General features: G+C 56.1%; 7 protein-coding genes across 8 annotated transcripts; 5 read left to right on the plus strand and 2 right to left on the minus strand.

The window, feature by feature from the left end:
• The first annotated feature begins 67 nt into the window (after nt 1-67).
• Nucleotides 68-2,516, plus strand: SDRG_00877 (hypothetical protein). The gene is made up of 7 exons (XM_008606380.1): nt 68-244; nt 289-327; nt 372-545; nt 594-748; nt 794-1,022; nt 1,067-1,132; nt 1,183-2,516. Exons 1-7 carry the CDS (start codon nt 86-88, stop codon nt 2,287-2,289), a joined length of 1,929 nt encoding a protein of 642 aa, XP_008604602.1. The 5' UTR covers nt 68-85; the 3' UTR covers nt 2,290-2,516.
• Nucleotides 2,517-2,527: 11 nt separating this feature from the next.
• On the plus strand, nt 2,528-5,312 carry SDRG_00878 (hypothetical protein; the record flags this gene model as incomplete). The annotated part of the gene is made up of 12 exons (XM_008606381.1): nt 2,528-2,854; nt 2,900-2,938; nt 2,988-3,179; nt 3,224-3,378; nt 3,424-3,621; nt 3,672-3,702; nt 3,748-3,813; nt 3,858-4,095; nt 4,148-4,264; nt 4,311-4,723; nt 4,766-5,032; nt 5,082-5,312. The coding sequence occupies 12 exons, from the start codon at nt 2,528-2,530 to the stop codon at nt 5,247-5,249; spliced, it is 2,211 nt and encodes a 736-aa protein (XP_008604603.1). The 3' UTR covers nt 5,250-5,312.
• SDRG_00879 (hypothetical protein) lies at nt 5,258-6,807 on the minus strand. The gene is made up of 5 exons (XM_008606382.1): nt 6,656-6,807; nt 5,823-6,608; nt 5,661-5,777; nt 5,517-5,611; nt 5,258-5,475 (listed from the first exon to the last, which is right to left on the minus strand). The coding sequence occupies exons 1-5, from the start codon at nt 6,731-6,733 to the stop codon at nt 5,316-5,318; spliced, it is 1,236 nt and encodes a 411-aa protein (XP_008604604.1). The 5' UTR covers nt 6,734-6,807; the 3' UTR covers nt 5,258-5,315.
• Nucleotides 6,808-7,083: 276 nt separating this feature from the next.
• Nucleotides 7,084-8,236, plus strand: SDRG_00880. 2 transcript variants are annotated; one of them, XM_008606384.1, is made up of 5 exons: nt 7,084-7,354; nt 7,401-7,461; nt 7,510-7,835; nt 7,882-8,002; nt 8,051-8,236. In XM_008606384.1, the coding sequence occupies exons 1-5, from the start codon at nt 7,093-7,095 to the stop codon at nt 8,085-8,087; spliced, it is 807 nt and encodes a 268-aa protein (XP_008604606.1). In that variant the 5' UTR covers nt 7,084-7,092; the 3' UTR covers nt 8,088-8,236. The 2 variants fall into 2 exon arrangements, with proteins under 2 accessions (XP_008604606.1, XP_008604605.1); XM_008606383.1 differs by having other exon boundaries at nt 7,510-8,002.
• Nucleotides 8,237-8,436: 200 nt separating this feature from the next.
• SDRG_00881 (STE/STE7 protein kinase) lies at nt 8,437-9,957 on the plus strand. Its single transcript, XM_008606385.1, has 11 exons — nt 8,437-8,549; nt 8,594-8,707; nt 8,750-8,811; nt 8,873-8,969; nt 9,014-9,106; nt 9,155-9,238; nt 9,270-9,355; nt 9,408-9,498; nt 9,546-9,689; nt 9,731-9,797; nt 9,844-9,957. The coding sequence occupies exons 1-11, from the start codon at nt 8,469-8,471 to the stop codon at nt 9,894-9,896; spliced, it is 972 nt and encodes a 323-aa protein (XP_008604607.1). The 5' UTR covers nt 8,437-8,468; the 3' UTR covers nt 9,897-9,957.
• SDRG_00882 (hypothetical protein) lies at nt 9,909-12,265 on the minus strand. Its single transcript, XM_008606386.1, has 10 exons — nt 11,579-12,265; nt 11,337-11,533; nt 11,228-11,292; nt 11,011-11,182; nt 10,783-10,956; nt 10,627-10,726; nt 10,411-10,580; nt 10,238-10,361; nt 10,102-10,198; nt 9,909-10,059 (listed from the first exon to the last, which is right to left on the minus strand). The coding sequence occupies exons 1-10, from the start codon at nt 12,234-12,236 to the stop codon at nt 9,930-9,932; spliced, it is 1,887 nt and encodes a 628-aa protein (XP_008604608.1). The 5' UTR covers nt 12,237-12,265; the 3' UTR covers nt 9,909-9,929.
• A 628-nt stretch (nt 12,266-12,893) lies between these two features.
• On the plus strand, nt 12,894-14,754 carry SDRG_00883 (TKL protein kinase; the record flags this gene model as incomplete). The annotated part of the gene is made up of 2 exons (XM_008606387.1): nt 12,894-13,948; nt 13,996-14,754. The coding sequence occupies 2 exons, from the start codon at nt 12,894-12,896 to the stop codon at nt 14,654-14,656; spliced, it is 1,716 nt and encodes a 571-aa protein (XP_008604609.1). The 3' UTR covers nt 14,657-14,754.
• Nucleotides 14,755-16,643: the final 1,889 nt, after the last annotated feature.

The following is a 16,643-nucleotide window of genomic DNA, read 5'->3' on the forward strand; positions in this document are numbered from 1 at the left end:
ACAGATGCAGGGACTGCCATCCGGATAATCCAGGTAGACGCATCAACAAATGTCATATCCACTTTGCCGTCGCCAGTCGAGCAGCATGGGCAACAAGCAAGGCAAGCCAGCGCGGTCCAAGTCCGTTGGCGATAAGCCGGTCACCAACAAAGCAAAGGAGACGACCGACAAGATCGTGCCCAGCAACGAGACAGCGACGCCCGAGAGCCCGCCAGACCAGGAGGAAATCATCGAACAGTGGAAGGTGCTTCCACCCTTAGTCTACCGCCGCCTTATGCGTTCAATTAGCTCTTCAACGACCTCGAAAACCGCGAAGAGGCCGATGTGGTACATGGCACTGCGCCTTCTGAACGTACCTCACATCATTGTAGCTTCAACTGTCGCGCTTCCTGCAAGCACTGCATGACCACATGCCTGCTTCCACGACGACGGCAAGCGCCAAGCCGACGCTACAGAAGCTCATTTCGTCCGACGAGCACATTGGGCCGATTGACATTTCCGACTTGTACAAGGGCGTGCACCTGGACCAGCCACTGTCGCTTGCGGTAGGCCTACACAGTTCACTAGTGTGCGTCGACGCTCATGGCCTCTAGAATGTGCACGGCCTCATCGGGAGCTTTAAGCGTGCGGCAAGTCTCCACCGATCGTACGTCGTTCAGATCCTTGGCGACGCCACGCGGCTGCTCCAAGCCCTTCCGAATGTGCAGCGCGCATCGATCGCACCTGCCAAGCACATTACCATCATCGGGTTGGCTCCATGTGGCGAGATGCATCGTACAGAAGTATGGAATAGGGACCTTCACGGGCAGCTCGACGATTTGCTCTTGATCCTGCGCGAGAACGGCCTTCCGTCGGCGACTAACCCGTATATCTTCAACGGTGACTTTGTCGACCGCGGCGCATCGTCGATCGAAGTCGTGCTTCTTCTGCTGAGCCTCTTTGTGCTCTACCCGCGCCACGTCTTCTTGAACCGCGGCAATCACGAGGACGAGTCTGTCAACGAGCGCTTTGGCTTCAAGAAGGTAACATGTCTCATGCGCACGCGGCGCTTCACGCACCTGGGTAGGAATGCCTGGCCAAGTACGACGTTGAGATTTACGATCTCTTCTCGCTCTGCTTCCAGCAGCTTCCGGTAAATCGTACGCATTCATTGTGTCGCACTCAAGTCTCTGCTTGGCATAGATCGCGACGGTCCTCGACGACCGCGTTCTCGTCTTGCACGGCGGCCTTCCGCGCTGGCACCCGCTCCTTGCCGACTGGGACGCCATCCCTCGCGCCGATTTCTTTGGCACGAAACACACCAACCGGTCTTTGAAAGGGACGCTGTCACACACGGACCAGGCGATGCAGTCGGTTTGCGACATCCTCTGGAGCGACCCGCAGCCGGAGCGCGGCTGGAAAGAGAGCTTCCGCGGCGCGGGCATCCAGTACGGCCCGGATCTCGTCAAAGACTTCCTCGCGACCAACGCGCTCGCGCTCATCGTGCGGTCGCACGAGTGCGTCCCCAACGGCTTTGCGTGGCCCTTTGGCGAGGAGACGCCGCTCGTGACGCTCTTCTCGGCCTCCAACTACACGCGCACAGGCAACGCAGGGGCCTTCATGCACCTTCCTGCTGACGCAACCGAGCCGCCGACATTCCACCGGTACCGGGCGACGGCGTCGGAGCACGACTTTATTGGCGGCAACCTCGACGGCCTCTACTCGGTCATCCTTTCGCATCGGGACGAGCTGCGCACGGCGTTTGAAGCCGAGGACGCGAGCAAGAGAGGGCTCGTGTCTGTGGACACGTGGCAGCGTGTCATGGAAGATGTCCTCCACATGGGCTTGGACTGGGCCAAGCTCCTCCCACTCGTGACATCCGTGGACCACGGGGACGTGGCGTACATCGCGTTCCTCGACCGCTACCAGTCGTCGGCGACAGCCGCAACGCCAGCAAAGCGCCAGGCATTCAACTCGCTTTATCGGCACCGATACCGCATCGAAGCGCTCTTCCATGCGCTGGACCGCGACGGCAACGGAGTCATCACGCTCGACGAATTCCAAGACGGCCTCGCGATCCTCAACCAACACCTCCCGAAGGACATATTGCCCTTTGATCACCCGGACGAGCTCCTCCGTGCCATTGACTTTAGCCACGACAACCGCGTCAACATCAACGAGTTCATGGAGTGCTTCCGCCTCCACGCCAACCTCACGGTCCAGGCCAAGTGGCGCCGCGCCCGCACCAAGCTCAAAGCCATGCACCACCTCGGCATGCTCAAGCCTGCGGTGCGGGCCGACGTCGCATGAAGACCTTCTCGTACATCGTGCATGCTGCTAACGTCGACCAGTATTTTCTGCGTACCTTCCATGCACTGCAGCGTCCCACTCTCCTCCTCGCCACACTGCGCGACTATGCAAATATACGTGGCGCAGCGGCCATGCACCCAAGCTCGCCGCCAACCGAGGCCGTCCCATGATGCCAAGGCCGTCCCGCGCTTGCGCCGATGGAACCAGGCGTTGCACATGCTCGGATCGTCCGGATAGCATGCATGGCACTCGTATCCGGACTGATGGCTCAACCTTTTGGGAAGAAAAGAAGGCTGCGGGTGGATTGTCACCTTTCTTCCGCAACCGACGGGACAGCACCATGGGCACGACGTCGTCGACAGCCAAGAAGCGCGGGACGAAGGGCCAACCTCCGATGGCCGCTTCCACTGCGCCACCTTCGCAGCTGCAGTCGCCTGCGGCCAAGCCACCTGCATCGCCTGCGGCTAAGCCGCCTACACCGCAAGCTGCTGGTCGTGGCAGCGACGCAGATTCGGAAACGTCCACGCTGACAGACGACGAAGTCTTCTCGAGCAGCCAATGGAAGGTATATGGCGATGCTGGTGCGCTCATTGAATTGAGCAATGATTAGCTCTTCAACGATCTTGAGAATAGAGAAGAGGCCGATGTGGTATGTCCATAGCAGCCAAATTGGATATCCCTTAGCCTGTCATGGATAGGTCGAGCTGTCATCGTTCCTGCGAGCCCTGCATGAATACATGCCAGGCGTCAATGACAGCGACGCCGACTTGGGCGCTCCTCCGGATGAGGTGCCCAACCTTTCGTTCGGTCTCTCGACGCAGCCGGCCTCCAAGATCGATATTACGGAGCTCTACGAGGGCGTGCGATTGCATGACCCCATCACTCGCGAAGTAGACCCTGTGCGTGATGATGCCGGCGTTACCACACAGCGTAGGACGCTGTCGCGCTCGTCGAGAGCTTCAAGCGCGGCCAGAAGCTGCACAAGACGTACGTGCTGCAGATCCTCCACACAGTGCTCGAGCGACTCCAGCGCAAGCCGAACGTGACACACCTCTCGATTGCGCCCGCGCCCCACATGACCATTATCGGGTGAGTCCGCGTGACGAGTCCAAGCATCTCACATCGCGTGGTTAGCGACTTGCATGGGCAGCTTGACGACCTCATGTTGATCCTGCGCGAGAATGGATACCCGTCGCCCGAGAACCCGTATGTGTTCAACGGCGACATCGTGGACCGCGGCAATCGGTCCGTCGAGGTCTCACTCATCATCCTCATTTGGATGGTCGTCTACCCGGATGCTGTGCACATCAACCGCGGCAATCACGAAGACAAGTCGGAGGCTCATCTTATCGTCGTCATTCTCAACTCTCTCGTCGTCGTAGGTCCATCACGGAGGTGTTTGGCTTCATGAAGGTATTTTGTCGGCGAAAGATGGCTTCCTGAGCAACGTCCGCTTAGGAATGCGTCGCCAAGTACGACCAGGAAGTCTACTCGTTGTATTGCGTCGTCTTCAAGTGGTTGCCGGTTCGGCTTTGTGTCGTGTCGAATACGGCTCATCCGTCGCGTAGCTCGCAACTGTGCTCGACAAGCGCATTTTGATCTTGCATGGCGGTATCACTCGCGAGGGCATCACGCTCGATGAGATGCAGACGCTGCCGCGCCAGTACTATGACCTCGGCAAGTACCGCGACGTGGGTCGCACGAAGGAAGACAAGAAGATGTTCAAGCACATGCGCAAGGTCAAGGACATCCTTTGGAGTGACCCCGCGACAGCACCCGGCTGGAAGGAAAATGCCCGTGGCGCTGGTGCGATTTGTATTGTTGTTTCTCGTTAGTCTGAAGAACTTTATGTGTTTAGGCATCAACTATGGCCCCGACCACGTGTACAAATTTATGGTCAAAAACCGCCTCGAGCTCATCATTCGGTCGCACGAGTGCGTCCCAAAGGGGTTTGACTGGCCGTACGCCGCCAAAGGTAAATTCTTGCCTTGATGGAGCGCTATGCGACGGATGCTGTACAGGGATGCTCGTCACGCTCTTCTCTGCGAGCAACTACTGCGGCGCTGCCAACAACATGGGCTGCTTCATGCGCATTCCGCAGTCGATGAACGCCAAGCCGTCGTTCTTCCAGTACATGGCCACGGCGTCCGAGACGGACATTGTCGCCTCCAACCTCGAGGGTCTTTTCGGCGTTATCATCACGCACCGCGACGAACTGCTCAAGCGGTTCCAGGACGCGGACCCAGCGAAGACGGCGTTGGTGCCGCTCTCGACGTGGATGCAGGTCATGGAGGACGAGCTGCACATGAAGCTCAACTGGCAAGCGATTCGACCGCTGCTCACATCGATGGACGCCAACTCGATGATCAACTACGAGCAGTTCCTCGACCGGTACCAGACGGCTGGCCAGACCAAACCCGACGAAGTCGCCTCGGTACGCCGCATTCGCGTCTGCGCCTTCGCTCACTTGCATTAGGACGACCGTCGTGGCATGTTCAACAACATGTATCGCTACCGCAAGCGGCTCGAAGCCCTCTTCCAGGTCTTTGACAAGGACGGCAACGGCACGATCAGCCTGGACGAGTTCAAGGCGGGCATCGACATCCTCAACGCGCACCTGCCGCCCAACGTCAAGCCCTTCACGAAGGCCGAAGAGCTCATGCGGTCGGTCGACTTTAGCCACGACAACGAGATCAACATCAACGAGTTTATGGAGTGCTTTCGCATCCACGCCAACCTCACGGTATCTGAAACCTTGGGACGCCTATTGTCTACTCACGAGCATTGCACAGGTCCAAGCCAAGTGGCGTCGCGCGCGCACCAAGCTCAAGGCGTTGCACGCGCTCGGCATGCTCAAGGTCGTGGCCGATTCGCCCATTGTGACGGCCTCGGAGGTGCAGATGGACGACATCGACGTGCGCATGTCGTACACGTCGGACGACGAAGACGCCACGACATGAAGCACTGTTTTCTGCATGTACATTGGGCAACATGTTTGGACTCAACACGCGTTTGTATCTTGAGTCTTAACATCTCGCGGGCGGCTCGAGGACATATGCTTCCCAGCGCAAGAGCACGGCGAGGAGCTCAACGAGCGCCGGCTTGGCGTACGACACCATTGCGTTGTCCTGGAACCCTCGACAGCGCACGTGGCACGCGCCGTTCGGCGCCGGCGACAGTGTGAGCCTACACCACCATATAACGCTGCGAGAAAAGACCTTTCGTACTCGACGCATTCGTGGAGCCAAGCTTCCGAGTCGCCAAGGGCCGTGTCCGTAATCGGGTTGTCCATGGTCTTGACCGAGAACGTAACCCGTCCATCCTACGCGAAGAAAACAGTGTCAGGTTCCGGGACGCGTTGATTCTCGTACGGCTTGTGAGGCCCGGAGCACAAGCAGAGTCGTATAGTGCACGCGCTGGGTTTTGGCGTGCGGGAAGAGCAAATCCCGTCGACACACGAATGCGTCTTCATTGACGATTTGAAGCACCTAACAACAGCTCTGAAGTACGATACGATATCGTCAAGAATATACCTCGAGCTTGCGCAGATATGGCAGGAGACGTTCACACGCTGCCTTTTCTTGGTAGAGGCGCCAGGTCTTGTCGGCGATGGTCTGCAGCGTTGTGCCCGACGGGAGCGATAGGATCTTGGACGAGACCCATGAAGCACGAGCCGGTACGGAGCTCGTTTGCTGGTGCGGAGCGCTCGGCGGCGGAAAGTCTGTGCGCCGAAAGTCATCCCAGCCTTGAAAGCGCTGGGGCGCGTCGGTGGCGAGGGCCAAGCTCGCGCACTCCGAGAGCGTTTTCTGGCGGAGGCACTCGAACTGGACGGGCGAGAGTGCGTGGAACACGACAAAGTCGCAGAGCGCGGCGAGCACGATGTTTTCTTTTTCCCACTTTTCGACGGCCGCGATCGACGACTGCACCGAGTTGGCAAACCCGACGTGTTTTTCGATCGCGAGCTTGAGGTTCCGGTTCTCTTCGCGCAGCCGGTCGGCCTCTGCAAACAGGCGCAGGTACGCGGTCTTGCGGTCTGTGGCGTTTGAGACGAGCGCGACCGAGGACGAAGCCTGCAGCCGCTTCACGGTCGCCTCGAGCTCCTGCACCTGCACCTGCAGCGCCTCCATATCGCGTTTCTTCTTGGCGCGGGACTTGCGCGAAATGATGCGGTGCTTTAGCCGCCGGATCGCCTGCACATCTTGGACTTGACTTCGCATTTGTCGCTCCATCTCCATTTCAAGGTCCGCGCCGTCGTCATCGCTGCTCGAGGCGCCGTCGTCCGAGCCGTCGTCGGGCCGTGCTCGCTTCTTGGACGGCTCCTACGTCGTCGATGCATGGACCATCCGAAGGGTGAGGTCGGTGATACCTCCATGCCCAGGATCCCCTGGTCCATGCTAAAGATCGTCTCAATGTCCTCGTCGTTCGGGATCCATTCCTCCTCCATCGCGCTCCCAGAACACCCAACACGCGAGAGTGGTGTGCTTCAGCGAATTCAGGGGACCCGAATTTGCACTTTGGGTAGGGGGACTATGCAAAAATAACAACGTCAACGAACGTGTCTGCATGCGTGTCCGCGTTGCCAACGCCGGTTCTTGTCGATAGGATAGTAATACTGGTAGGATAAGAGTATACGAAGACAGCGAGACGTCGTCTCTCGCGCAAGCAGTCGACCAAATGGACGTCGTGCATCATGCAGCAATGACTGTGGCCGACATGTTGTTGGTACGATATCCGGAACCATATCCGGAAGTCTCTATTTTTAGCCCGACGTCCCAATCGGCGCCAGTCGGAAATCGTTTCGCGATGGACCGGCGGCGGGCCGAGACAAAAGCGCCGGCAAAGAAGGTCCCGGGCAAAGCCAAGCCCGAGACCAAGTCGTCCAATAAGGAGGATCAGTTTTCTCGGGCGAGCGGCCGGCTCAAGGAGCTTCAGAAGAATACGGTGAGCAGTGCCAGCCGCGTCAAAGCCGCCGCTTCCAACCAGAGCGTGGCCCCCAAGTCGCCCCCCAAGAGCACCAATGCCTACAAGGCGCGACCGATTGAGAAGACCAAGTTTCGCTACTTTTGTACGACCACGATCCTTGATAGACCTTGCTGACAAGACCCGTATAGACGACCGGGGCGATCTCCCGCTGCGCATCAACTTCAATGGGGCCGTGCGCAAGGTGCAATGGTGCGTCAGCAAGGCTACGTCATTGAGTATGAGCGACCTCTCGACTAGGCAAGTGGACATTACAACGCTTGACTACACGCACTACCTCCCGCTCTTCATCGAGGGCCTCCGCGAGCTCGACGAGCCTTACAAGTTTTTGGCGCTCAACGGCACGCTCGACTTGCTAGAGAAAGGCGGAGACCGGTCGCTCACGTCCATTCCGCACTTGATTCTGCCCATGAAGCAGAATCTCATGACGCGCCAGCCACAGATACTCTGTACGCAGATGAAGGTGCTTCAGAAGCTCGTGCTGCTCTGTCCCTACGCTGGCGAAGCTCTTGTGCCCTACTACCGGCAACTCTTGACGATTTTCAACCTCTTCATCACCAAGCGCGGTACGATACAAAATGCATAGTTCGCGACAAGAAAGATGCGGTGTAGTCAACTGCGGTGACGCGATCGACTATGGCCAGCAGCGCAACGATAATCTCGGCGACCTCATCACCGAGACTTTGTACATACTGGAGCGCCACGGCGGTGAGGACGCCTTCGTCAACATCAAGTGAGCTTTGTTGCTCAAGAGCATCGCGGCTCTACTTTTTGTGTGTAGGTACATGATCCCTACGTATGAAAGCTGCGTCATTTAGTACAGCCTACGATAGTGCAGCCGTGCACCAAGGGTCAATAAACAGTTTATCGACCCTTGCGTGCACGTAGCGTGTATTAGCCGCAAATAGCATAAATTACTTAACCCAAAAAATGCCCAACGCCTTAACACACTTTCTGAGATCAATCATTCTGGATTTTGGATATCGCGAAACGCTCTGAGCCCTGTGGCATGGGGGCGCGCCGACCGCGAAAGCCGCTGCACCTGGACGTGCACGACGGCAAACACGACGACGACGACTCCGTGCACGAGGAGAAGGATGAGCTCGAGATCTCTTGCGACATTGGCGAAACTACGTTTCGGAAAGGGTCGCTCTCGATCAACATATCCTTTTCGTCGACTTTGGTCTTCTTGCCGCCGAATGACTATTTTCCTGAGCCAGCGCCAGCACAGAGACGGCGTTCGCATGGATCTACGCGACGACACGTCACCGACCTTCAAGGTACGTCAGTCGAGCTACAGTCACATCCAATTTAGGTGTCGTAGGTGAGCGGTGTCGAGCACCACCGGCTTGTACACGTCAGTCTCTTGGGTCGCGGATGCAGCGGCAACGTTATCAAGGCGCACGATCCCGAGACCAATACTTTCTATGCAATCAAGGTACAGAAGTTCTCCTTCGAGGCGTGTTGAGCGCTACGTCAGACTGTCAACAACGTCTACGACAAAAGCCAGCGCAATCAGATATTCACAGAGATCCAAACTCTGTACAGTCTCAAGACTCCATGGTGGTCGTTCGCGATGTCACCGTGTCTCATATACGTCTAGGCTCGTGGATTTTTACGGCGCATACTTTAAGGACCACGCTTTGAGTTTGATTTTGCAGTTTTGCGACTGTGGATCCCTCGACAACGTCGTCAAAAAGGTCAGAGCGTCGTCTGACGTGGGTCGAACAAACCTATTTTTCAGATTGGCCGCATTCCCGAGGCCATTCTAGCTTGCATGACGTTCCAAATCCTTTGTGGTCTACAGCATCTAAAGGAACATCGCCACTTCCACCGCGTAGAGCCCCCTTACTCGAACGTGCAGCCTCATACGCCGCTAACCTAGGACGTCAAGCCCCAAAACATCCTCGTGACGAGCGACGGCCACGTGAAGCTGACGGATTTCGGTCTACCTGGCAATACATCCATCGTTATGACGCAGACTAGGCCTCGCGCGCGAGTTATCGGGCACATTCGACATGGCAAACACGTTTGTGGGCACGTTCAAGTACATGTCCCCCGAGCGCATCCAAAACCAGCCTTACGAGTGACTTTTTCTCTGCTATTGTAACCTGCTCTCATGTTCAAATGTGTCGTAGCTACACGTGCGACATCTGGAGCTTAGGCCTCGTTCTTGTCGAGTCGGCAACGGGACGCTACCCGTTTGAAAACTGTTCGAGCTATATTGACGTACGAGACACCAACTTCTTTGCTTTGCGTAAAGGATAGTCTTGTAGATTGTGCAGTCAATCATTGAAGCCACGACGCCTTCGTTGCCCCCGGACGGTACCCCCTCAAACACGAGTCAACGCCAACGCGACACAACCGTAGAATTTTCTGAAGAATTCCGCGAGTTTATAGATGGCTGCTTGCACCGAGACGTAAGGCGGCTCGAGAATCGCGGGTCGTTATACCTGCTTAGATTCGCCACCGCGCGTCGGCCGACGAGCTGCTCTACTCGCCTTGGCTTGAGAAGCACGACGCGACGGGTATTGCACAACTTTGCTTCTGGCTCGTCACGCCATTCGTTCGTAGACGGCCCGACTTGCATTGCGACAGTTCGCGCGTGGCTCGACCGAAACATGTAGTTGCAGCCACACAAAGAAATACAATTGTATAGCCTAATCGACGAGTTTGTAATCGAGATGGATGCTATCGTCCATGACGGGGCTGCGGCCGCGCATCGTCAGGAGCGCAAGGAGCGTTGCGAGCAGCACGACGCCGCCGGCCACATAAAGGGTCATGTCACGCCTACAGATAATCTGTATTTCACAATTTGTATGCCAGGCATACCGTTCGCCACTCGAGACAAGCAGGGCTTTTTCGTGCATGCGGGCTTCACAGGCGCTCATGTCCTCCACGAATCGATCGTATTGAATTGCGCCAAGTCCTAGGTGCACGTTGAGCAAAGGAAGCGCTTGCGACGCACCAGTGAGCGGATCCCACCCAGCCGCCGCCGAGAAGCCAGAGTCGCAGCATACTTGGCCATGGCCGCCGCATTTGTTGTTGCCGACAGAAATGTCCCGAAAGATGTGCGGGCAGACATCGTAGAGCTAAACGCATCGCGTGTCGTTATCATGGACGCAGATACCAAAGCAGCACCTTGTACAGATACGGGTTGACAAAGCCCAGCAACGGTAGGTTGCGCTGCAGACGGTCTTTGTTGACTTGATTGAGGACGGCAGCAACGATGGGCGCCGACGCCGACGTGCCGTCCGTCCATTCGATCATATTGCCGACAACGATCGGGACGTTGTGCCCAATGGCGACGACTAGCCAACATCGGACGTTAGACGAATCGGGTTTTGCGTGTGGTACCGTCAGGGAAGACGCGCCCGTCGCTATTGTATTTTCCTTTGCTTTTTTCTGCATCGAAAGCCTCTTTCTGGCGAAGGTTGTAGGCTTGAACAACGTTGTCCTGGGCCATTTTGCAATCAAATGGCGTCGTATGGAGGCGAGCTATGTCACTTGTACCTGATACGAGGGTCGGGAGGCGTACCAGCTGAAGCCGCTTCCAGACGTGATGGCGCCATTCGTATCCGTCGACACAACTTCTTCTTTGTAATGTTTGCTGTCGCTCTCAACATCTCCCACCAGCTGCGTGCCGCCGACTGAAAGCACATACGGCGACGACGCTGGATACCCCGTCTACCGAGGTACATTAGATCAGCGTACGCACGCATGACAACAGCGTCTTCGCACCTCGAAGCGAGCACATGTCGGCCGACCACAAAATGAGACGAGCGTGCTCCCGACAACACCGTTGTCCCCACTGGCCACGACAACAGTGGTGCCTCGCAGGCCCGCTTTTATGAACTCGGCATCCAACGCTGCAATGTATGCCGGTGGCACCGCGCACTCGTCGTCAGCATAACTAGTCGCACAACCATCGTACGGTAAACTTGTGGCTAAGGCGCACCTGATCGACACCACGGACGGTGCTGGCTCCATGGCGTTGATGTCGTGCATGAACGTGACAAAGGGCTGGAAACTTGATCACATATATGCACTCAAATAAGAACCAGTACCTCTTGGTTGTCGTCGCCAAACGGTCGCGTCGCATCGCGATACGAGTTGTAGCAAAACACCGACGTCTCGGCATTGGCCGTGAGCCCCATGACGAGCTGCACGTCAAGCGATGCTTCGCCCGTGGCCGGCGCGTCATCGCCACCGCCGCCAGCGCACTGCACGCTCTTTGGCAGCGCGCTTGAAGCCACGTGGTTCCCTACCAGCCACGGTGATGGAAGCCAACAGATGCAAATGACTTTACGTGCATAGTACGCCTGAAGATCCGATGCGCGGTAGGCCTCCTTGAGAAAGGCGCCAACGACGAGTTGGTTGCGTACGTCCGTGGCAGCGCGGCCTACGGGGAGTCCGTACTGCTGCTGGATGGCGCTGATCGAGATGCCGTCATCGATGCTGGCGGAGGTCAGCGTCGTCGACTGTCGTCGAAAGGCCGTCGGGAAGTGCTCAAGGCCGTCGATAAGCAGAACGTGGTCCCGAATGGATGCTGGCACGGCGTAGGCACCGAACGGACGAACGACGCGGCGGTCGCCTCGTCTGTATTCGTGCAGCTCGGTGGCGAAGAGGTCTTCCGCCACCGCGACGGGCAGCGTCACGCGCACGTACTCGCCGTGGCCGGCCGACGTCGCATTGAAACCATCCAGAAGCGCATCGAGAGCAGCCAAGGCCGCGACGCTTGGCGCAACGAGGTCTCGGAGGTCTGTCGACGACATGTATTGGCCAAAGTAAGGCGAGTGCACGTCCGAGACGGCCGCCAGTTGCGCCGCAAGAGCATCGGGTTGCGCCGGACGGAGAGCGAAGCGTAAATCCAAGGAGACGCCGCTGCCCGCGCGTCCAAGGCGTGTCCAGCCACCATGATCGAGGGCGGCGACCGTGGTCACCCAGCTGAGCCACAGAGTGCGCATTCGACTTTTGGTGAAACGTAGAAACCGCCGTTGAAGACGCCTAGTTTCACACAACCCAATATCGACGAAAAGCCGACGAAAGATTCGACAGCTAACTCTTCTTTCTTAGGACAGTGCAGTGTGTTATTCAGTCGACAAGGTATGGCGAGTCGCAACTGCGTGTGAGTCTGCTGCAATAGAGCGTCATAGTAGAGTGTTGTGGCGCCTATGCTTCGAACTGTTAAAGAACGCGAAACAAATCGAGCTAGAGGGTAGATTGGCATTGACTTCTGCAGAGCATGGTAGCGTGGGCGGACCACGCGTTCAATCGAGCGTGCCCAGGAGCCCATCCAAGCATCCCGAACTTACTTTCTACAAGGGTCAATAATAGCGTACTACTAGTAGTTAGTACACAACGATTGGGCCGGCCACCCTGGCGACCACATACGAGCGCACGAGCCGCTAGCGATGCATTGAGCCATTGCCATACTAGTACATGGTGGCGCGTCGGCCGACGAGAACGCAAAACAGGAATGTGAATCAAGGCCACTGGAAAGGTATACTCTGTTTCAGAATCCAGTGTTTTGTAAAACTGATCCCGGTGTAGATGCCGGACTTCAAGAATACAGTGCAAATAGACAGGCCGGGACATGCACCCACCAGCAGGCACAACCCGAGATGCAACATCGTCGCCGCATCGCCGTGCTACTACTGCTAATAGTATGGACAGCGGTCGCCGCCGCGCTTGACGGAAGCCTCGACTCCAAGCTGCCCATCGTCTGCAACGCAACCTTTCCGTGCTACGACTCGATCCGCGAGCGATGCCTCGCTGGCGACGTCGTCCAGCACGACGGCCGCGGTCGGCCCTTCTGTAGTGCCTTCGCTGCGCGCTGCCAAAACAAAACGCTCTGCTACGACTCGAGTCTTGCGTGCCCGTGCGGCGGCGATCGACCCTGTCTGTACGATTCGACGGGGGCATGCGAGCCGCAAAGCAGCGCGTGCTCTGCCACGTCGCGTTCAATCTTGTATTCGTACTGCGTCAACAACTCGGCGGCCGCGATTTCACTGACGCCGTCGCCGACGTCATGGAGCCCGTCAAGCGTGGTGGGCTTCGATCTGAGCAACTCGTTCGACAAGGCGGCGAGCTCAGTGTCGACGATGTTTATCATCATGGGTGTTGTCATCGTGCTCATTATCATCGCGGTCGTCATTTGCGCTTGCAAGCGCAAAGACACATCAATCACGATCCCAGGCCTCTCGGGCCCGACGACGAACGCCGCCGCGTACAACCAGCCCGGTCTTGTGCCAGCGGCGCAGTACCACATGCAAATACCGACCCAGCAAGCGTACCAGCAAGGACAGCAAGCGTACCAGCAAGGACAGCAAGAATACCAGCAAGCGTCCATGTACCAGCAGCAACAACAAGCCTACCAACCGCCAACAACGCAGTACATCCCGGTGGTGCAACCCATCTCGTCGCGGTCGCACGCATCGTCGACCAACACGTCGGCCGTGTCGGGTGCGTCTGCCGACTTTGATGTCTCGGACCTGGACATGTACCGCATCAGCCACGCGCAGCTCGCCATCATCAAGCCGATCGCACAAGGCGCATACGGTGAGGTGCTCCTCGCGTCGTACCAAGGCATGCGCGTGGCGGTCAAGAAGCTTTTACCCAACGACAACGCGCGCGTCGAGCTGCCAAAGTTCATTGCGGAAATCAAACTTTTGGCCAAGTACCCGATACCGATACTGATTGGGAATTCTCATCCTTTGTCATTAGGATGGAATCGCCGTACATTGTGCAGTTTATCGGTGCTTCGTGGCTCCGTCCCAGTGACATTATGCTCGTAACTGAGTTCCTTGAGGCCGGCGACCTCCGCAACTACCTCCAGGGCACCTCGACCGGGTCCGTTCCATGGCACCAAAAGCTCCAACTGGCCTACGACATCCTCCAGGGCCTCGTGTACCTCCATACACTCGAGCACAAGGTCATTCACCGCGACCTGAAATCCCGCAACGTCCTCTTGACCGACGACGTGCACGCCAAGCTGACCGACTTTGGTATTGCCCGCGAAATGGACGACGCGACCATGACGGCGGGTATCGGCACGTACCGGTGGATGGCGCCCGAGGTGCTCCAGGAAGGTCACTACGCCGAGTCGGCCGACATGTTTTCGTTTGGCGTCATTCTCTCGGAGCTCGACACGCACCAGTTGCCATACGCCGACAAGGTCAACAGCAGCGGACGTCCGTACACGGACACGGCCATCATGGCCAAAGTCATGACCGGGGAGCTGCGGCCGTCGTTTTCCGGGAGCTGCCCGCGCTGGTACCGCGACCTCGGCAGCTGCTGTATGGCGCTCAAGCCCGAGGACCGCCCAACGGCCATGGAAGCCTCGTATACTGTGCAAGTCGAAATGCGCAACTCATTTCAAAGTTGAAGACCCTTTTGCGGGCTTTGTTGTAGGAAAATAGCAAACTTGACTGTAGTAATAAATCAGTTAGCTCGTTCGAGCGAAAGGCTCTCTGAAAGACACCAAGCACAGTTAGTAGTCGAGTTGCTTACATCGCGTCGGACAGGGATGGCTAGCTCGGAGTATCTACCATTGCCCACGTCCCTCGAGCCCTAGCTGTCCTAGCCTAGGACTCCTTGCTGCCGCTCTGCGACAAGAGCATTCCAGAAAGGATACAAGAGTACCAGTCCCGATACTAGGTAGATTCAAATGCACGACAGAAAATAGTTGGTGTACTGCGGTACTAGATATCCCGAGCAAAGTAGCCGCTGCCAACTTTTGTTGTTGTTGGAATGAGTCTATTGAGATATTATTTCCTACAGGTTTTTCTGTTTTGTTTACACGGTGCGTTGAGAGGCGGGCGTCTTTTGGCGAGAGTGCGTATTTTTCGTGATTTGTTGTGGGAGGTTTTCCTTCGAGGCCAACTTTTGTTGAAGTGGACACATGATCATCAGATGCGGTACCACTCCACTAGTAGGTTGCAGTTTCTTTTTGCAGCTTGTTGATGCCCTTGAGCTGCTGGACCCCATACCCCACAACAATAAAACGAGTGTGTTTGCTTCTCTGCTCTGGTTCTATTACTCAATTCGACTGCGGTAAACTCATCGAATTTTACACTACGATGCTTTTACGACCGTGGGACGTGGTTCAAACAAGATGCTATTTCTCGTCAAGCGATAGACACCTCAGCTGCCTTGAATTCATCAAGAATAGGACAACACTCCATATCGGACAGGGCCTGAGACACTGTCGTCTTGTCGAAATCCAGGATCCATGAAAAGCTCCCTTCAACTCCTGGTTGAATGATGAATGGATCATCGGCGCCCGTGTCTCGAGGAGACATTGGCATCCGAAGTTCACTGTGAAATATGCTTCGCTCGACTCTCGTGCTTCTCTTTGCTACGATCGGCACTGTTGGCGCTCAGTCCAGCTTCCACGAATCGTTCCAACGAGACCAGGATCAATGGTCGACAATATTCATCGTCTTTGTGATCCTCTGCGTTGTGGGTGCAGCTGTTCAGTTGCTATGTTGTCGGTCGCGCCGGCCTCCGCTCCAGAGCCAATGGCGTCGTCGCAATTCATTCGACAACGGCGCGATCCCGCAGTACATCAGCTACGCCCCCCCATCACCCGTGTTCTCTTCCGTGCCACTGGCAGTTGCAATTGCCGTCGAGATCCAACCAGCCCAAGCAACCAACACTGGGACGGATTGCAATTGTTGATGCCCCTTGGTACAAGATGCAGTAAAATACATACCTTTGGTGCATGCAATAATAATAATATTACGGTAGTTTTGAAGTAGCTTGGCATCAAACGCGAGGACCCATCATACAAGGGGCAATACGGCTCCCGGTACAATGTACAATGTACAATCGTCGTGAAAATCCTCTTGTTGAAAAACATCGTTCATCGTTCGTCCAGCAGTTTTCTTTCGCTTTTACTGTTACTGTTCGTTTGGGCAAAACGAAAATGGGCTTCACAAGAAAAAGGAAAAATTAAAATCTAAAACCATATAAAAAATCGCCAGAATTTTATACGTCGATTGGAATGCAATACAATGCGAAATGGGCTGGTTTCATGACGATATCCAGCTTTAAAAATCGCTTCGTTTGGCGAATTAAAAGCCAGATTCCTTCGCAATTCCGATTGAAAATAGAGTTTTTTTAATCCGTCGCTTGAATAAAAATGCAATATTTTTATTCCGTATCACTGTCACACAATGCGTGCTTATTATTGGCTGGTGAACAAAAACATTCAAAAAATTAAAATAACGTGTCGAAAAAAATAAAACAATACGGTGGCAAATTTCACGCCGCGAGCGCCGCCGCGCATTTTTTTCTTTCATGAGCGCAACCGTGCTTGATGCACGGGCCCCGCGAACACTACGCCGAATATGGAAAAAGCGGCGACGTAA

The sequence above is a fragment of the Saprolegnia diclina genome (assembly GCF_000281045.1).
Source record: "Saprolegnia diclina VS20 unplaced genomic scaffold supercont1.2, whole genome shotgun sequence".
NCBI lineage: Eukaryota > Oomycota > Saprolegniomycetes > Saprolegniales > Saprolegniaceae > Saprolegnia > Saprolegnia diclina.

Bases quoted from the DNA above. Each gene is read 5' to 3' on its own strand.
- SDRG_00880 (XM_008606384.1), top strand. From the start codon at position 7,093: ATGGACCGGCGGCGGGCCGAGACAAAAGCGCCGGCAAAGAAGGTCCCG. The intron at 7,355-7,400 runs GTACGACCACGA...AGACCCGTATAG, and splicing joins GACCAAGTTTCGCTACTTTT to ACGACCGGGGCGATCTCCCG. The intron at 7,462-7,509 runs GTGCGTCAGCAA...CCTCTCGACTAG, and splicing joins GCCGTGCGCAAGGTGCAATG to GCAAGTGGACATTACAACGC.
- SDRG_00881 (XM_008606385.1), top strand. From the start codon at position 8,469: ATGACTATTTTCCTGAGCCAGCGCCAGCACAGAGACGGCGTTCGCATG. The intron at 9,239-9,269 runs GTTATGACGCAG...CTCGCGCGCGAG, and splicing joins TACCTGGCAATACATCCATC to TTATCGGGCACATTCGACAT. The intron at 9,356-9,407 runs GTGACTTTTTCT...AATGTGTCGTAG, and splicing joins ATCCAAAACCAGCCTTACGA to CTACACGTGCGACATCTGGA.
- SDRG_00882 (XM_008606386.1), bottom strand. From the start codon at position 12,236: ATGCGCACTCTGTGGCTCAGCTGGGTGACCACGGTCGCCGCCCTCGAT. The intron at 11,534-11,578 runs GTAAAGTCATTT...CGTGGCTGGTAG, and splicing joins TCTTCAGGCGTACTATGCAC to GGAACCACGTGGCTTCAAGC. The intron at 11,293-11,336 runs GTACTGGTTCTT...TCAAGTTTCCAG, and splicing joins TTGGCGACGACAACCAAGAG to CCCTTTGTCACGTTCATGCA.
- SDRG_00879 (XM_008606382.1), bottom strand. From the start codon at position 6,733: ATGGAGGAGGAATGGATCCCGAACGACGAGGACATTGAGACGATCTTT. The intron at 6,609-6,655 runs GTATCACCGACC...TCGACGACGTAG, and splicing joins AGGGGATCCTGGGCATGGAG to GAGCCGTCCAAGAAGCGAGC. The intron at 5,476-5,516 runs GTACGAAAGGTC...ATGGTGGTGTAG, and splicing joins TGGCTCCACGAATGCGTCGA to GCTCACACTGTCGCCGGCGC.
- SDRG_00877 (XM_008606380.1), top strand. From the start codon at position 86: ATGGGCAACAAGCAAGGCAAGCCAGCGCGGTCCAAGTCCGTTGGCGAT. The intron at 328-371 runs GTACATGGCACT...ACATCATTGTAG, and splicing joins ACCGCGAAGAGGCCGATGTG to CTTCAACTGTCGCGCTTCCT. The intron at 546-593 runs GTAGGCCTACAC...CATGGCCTCTAG, and splicing joins ACCAGCCACTGTCGCTTGCG to AATGTGCACGGCCTCATCGG.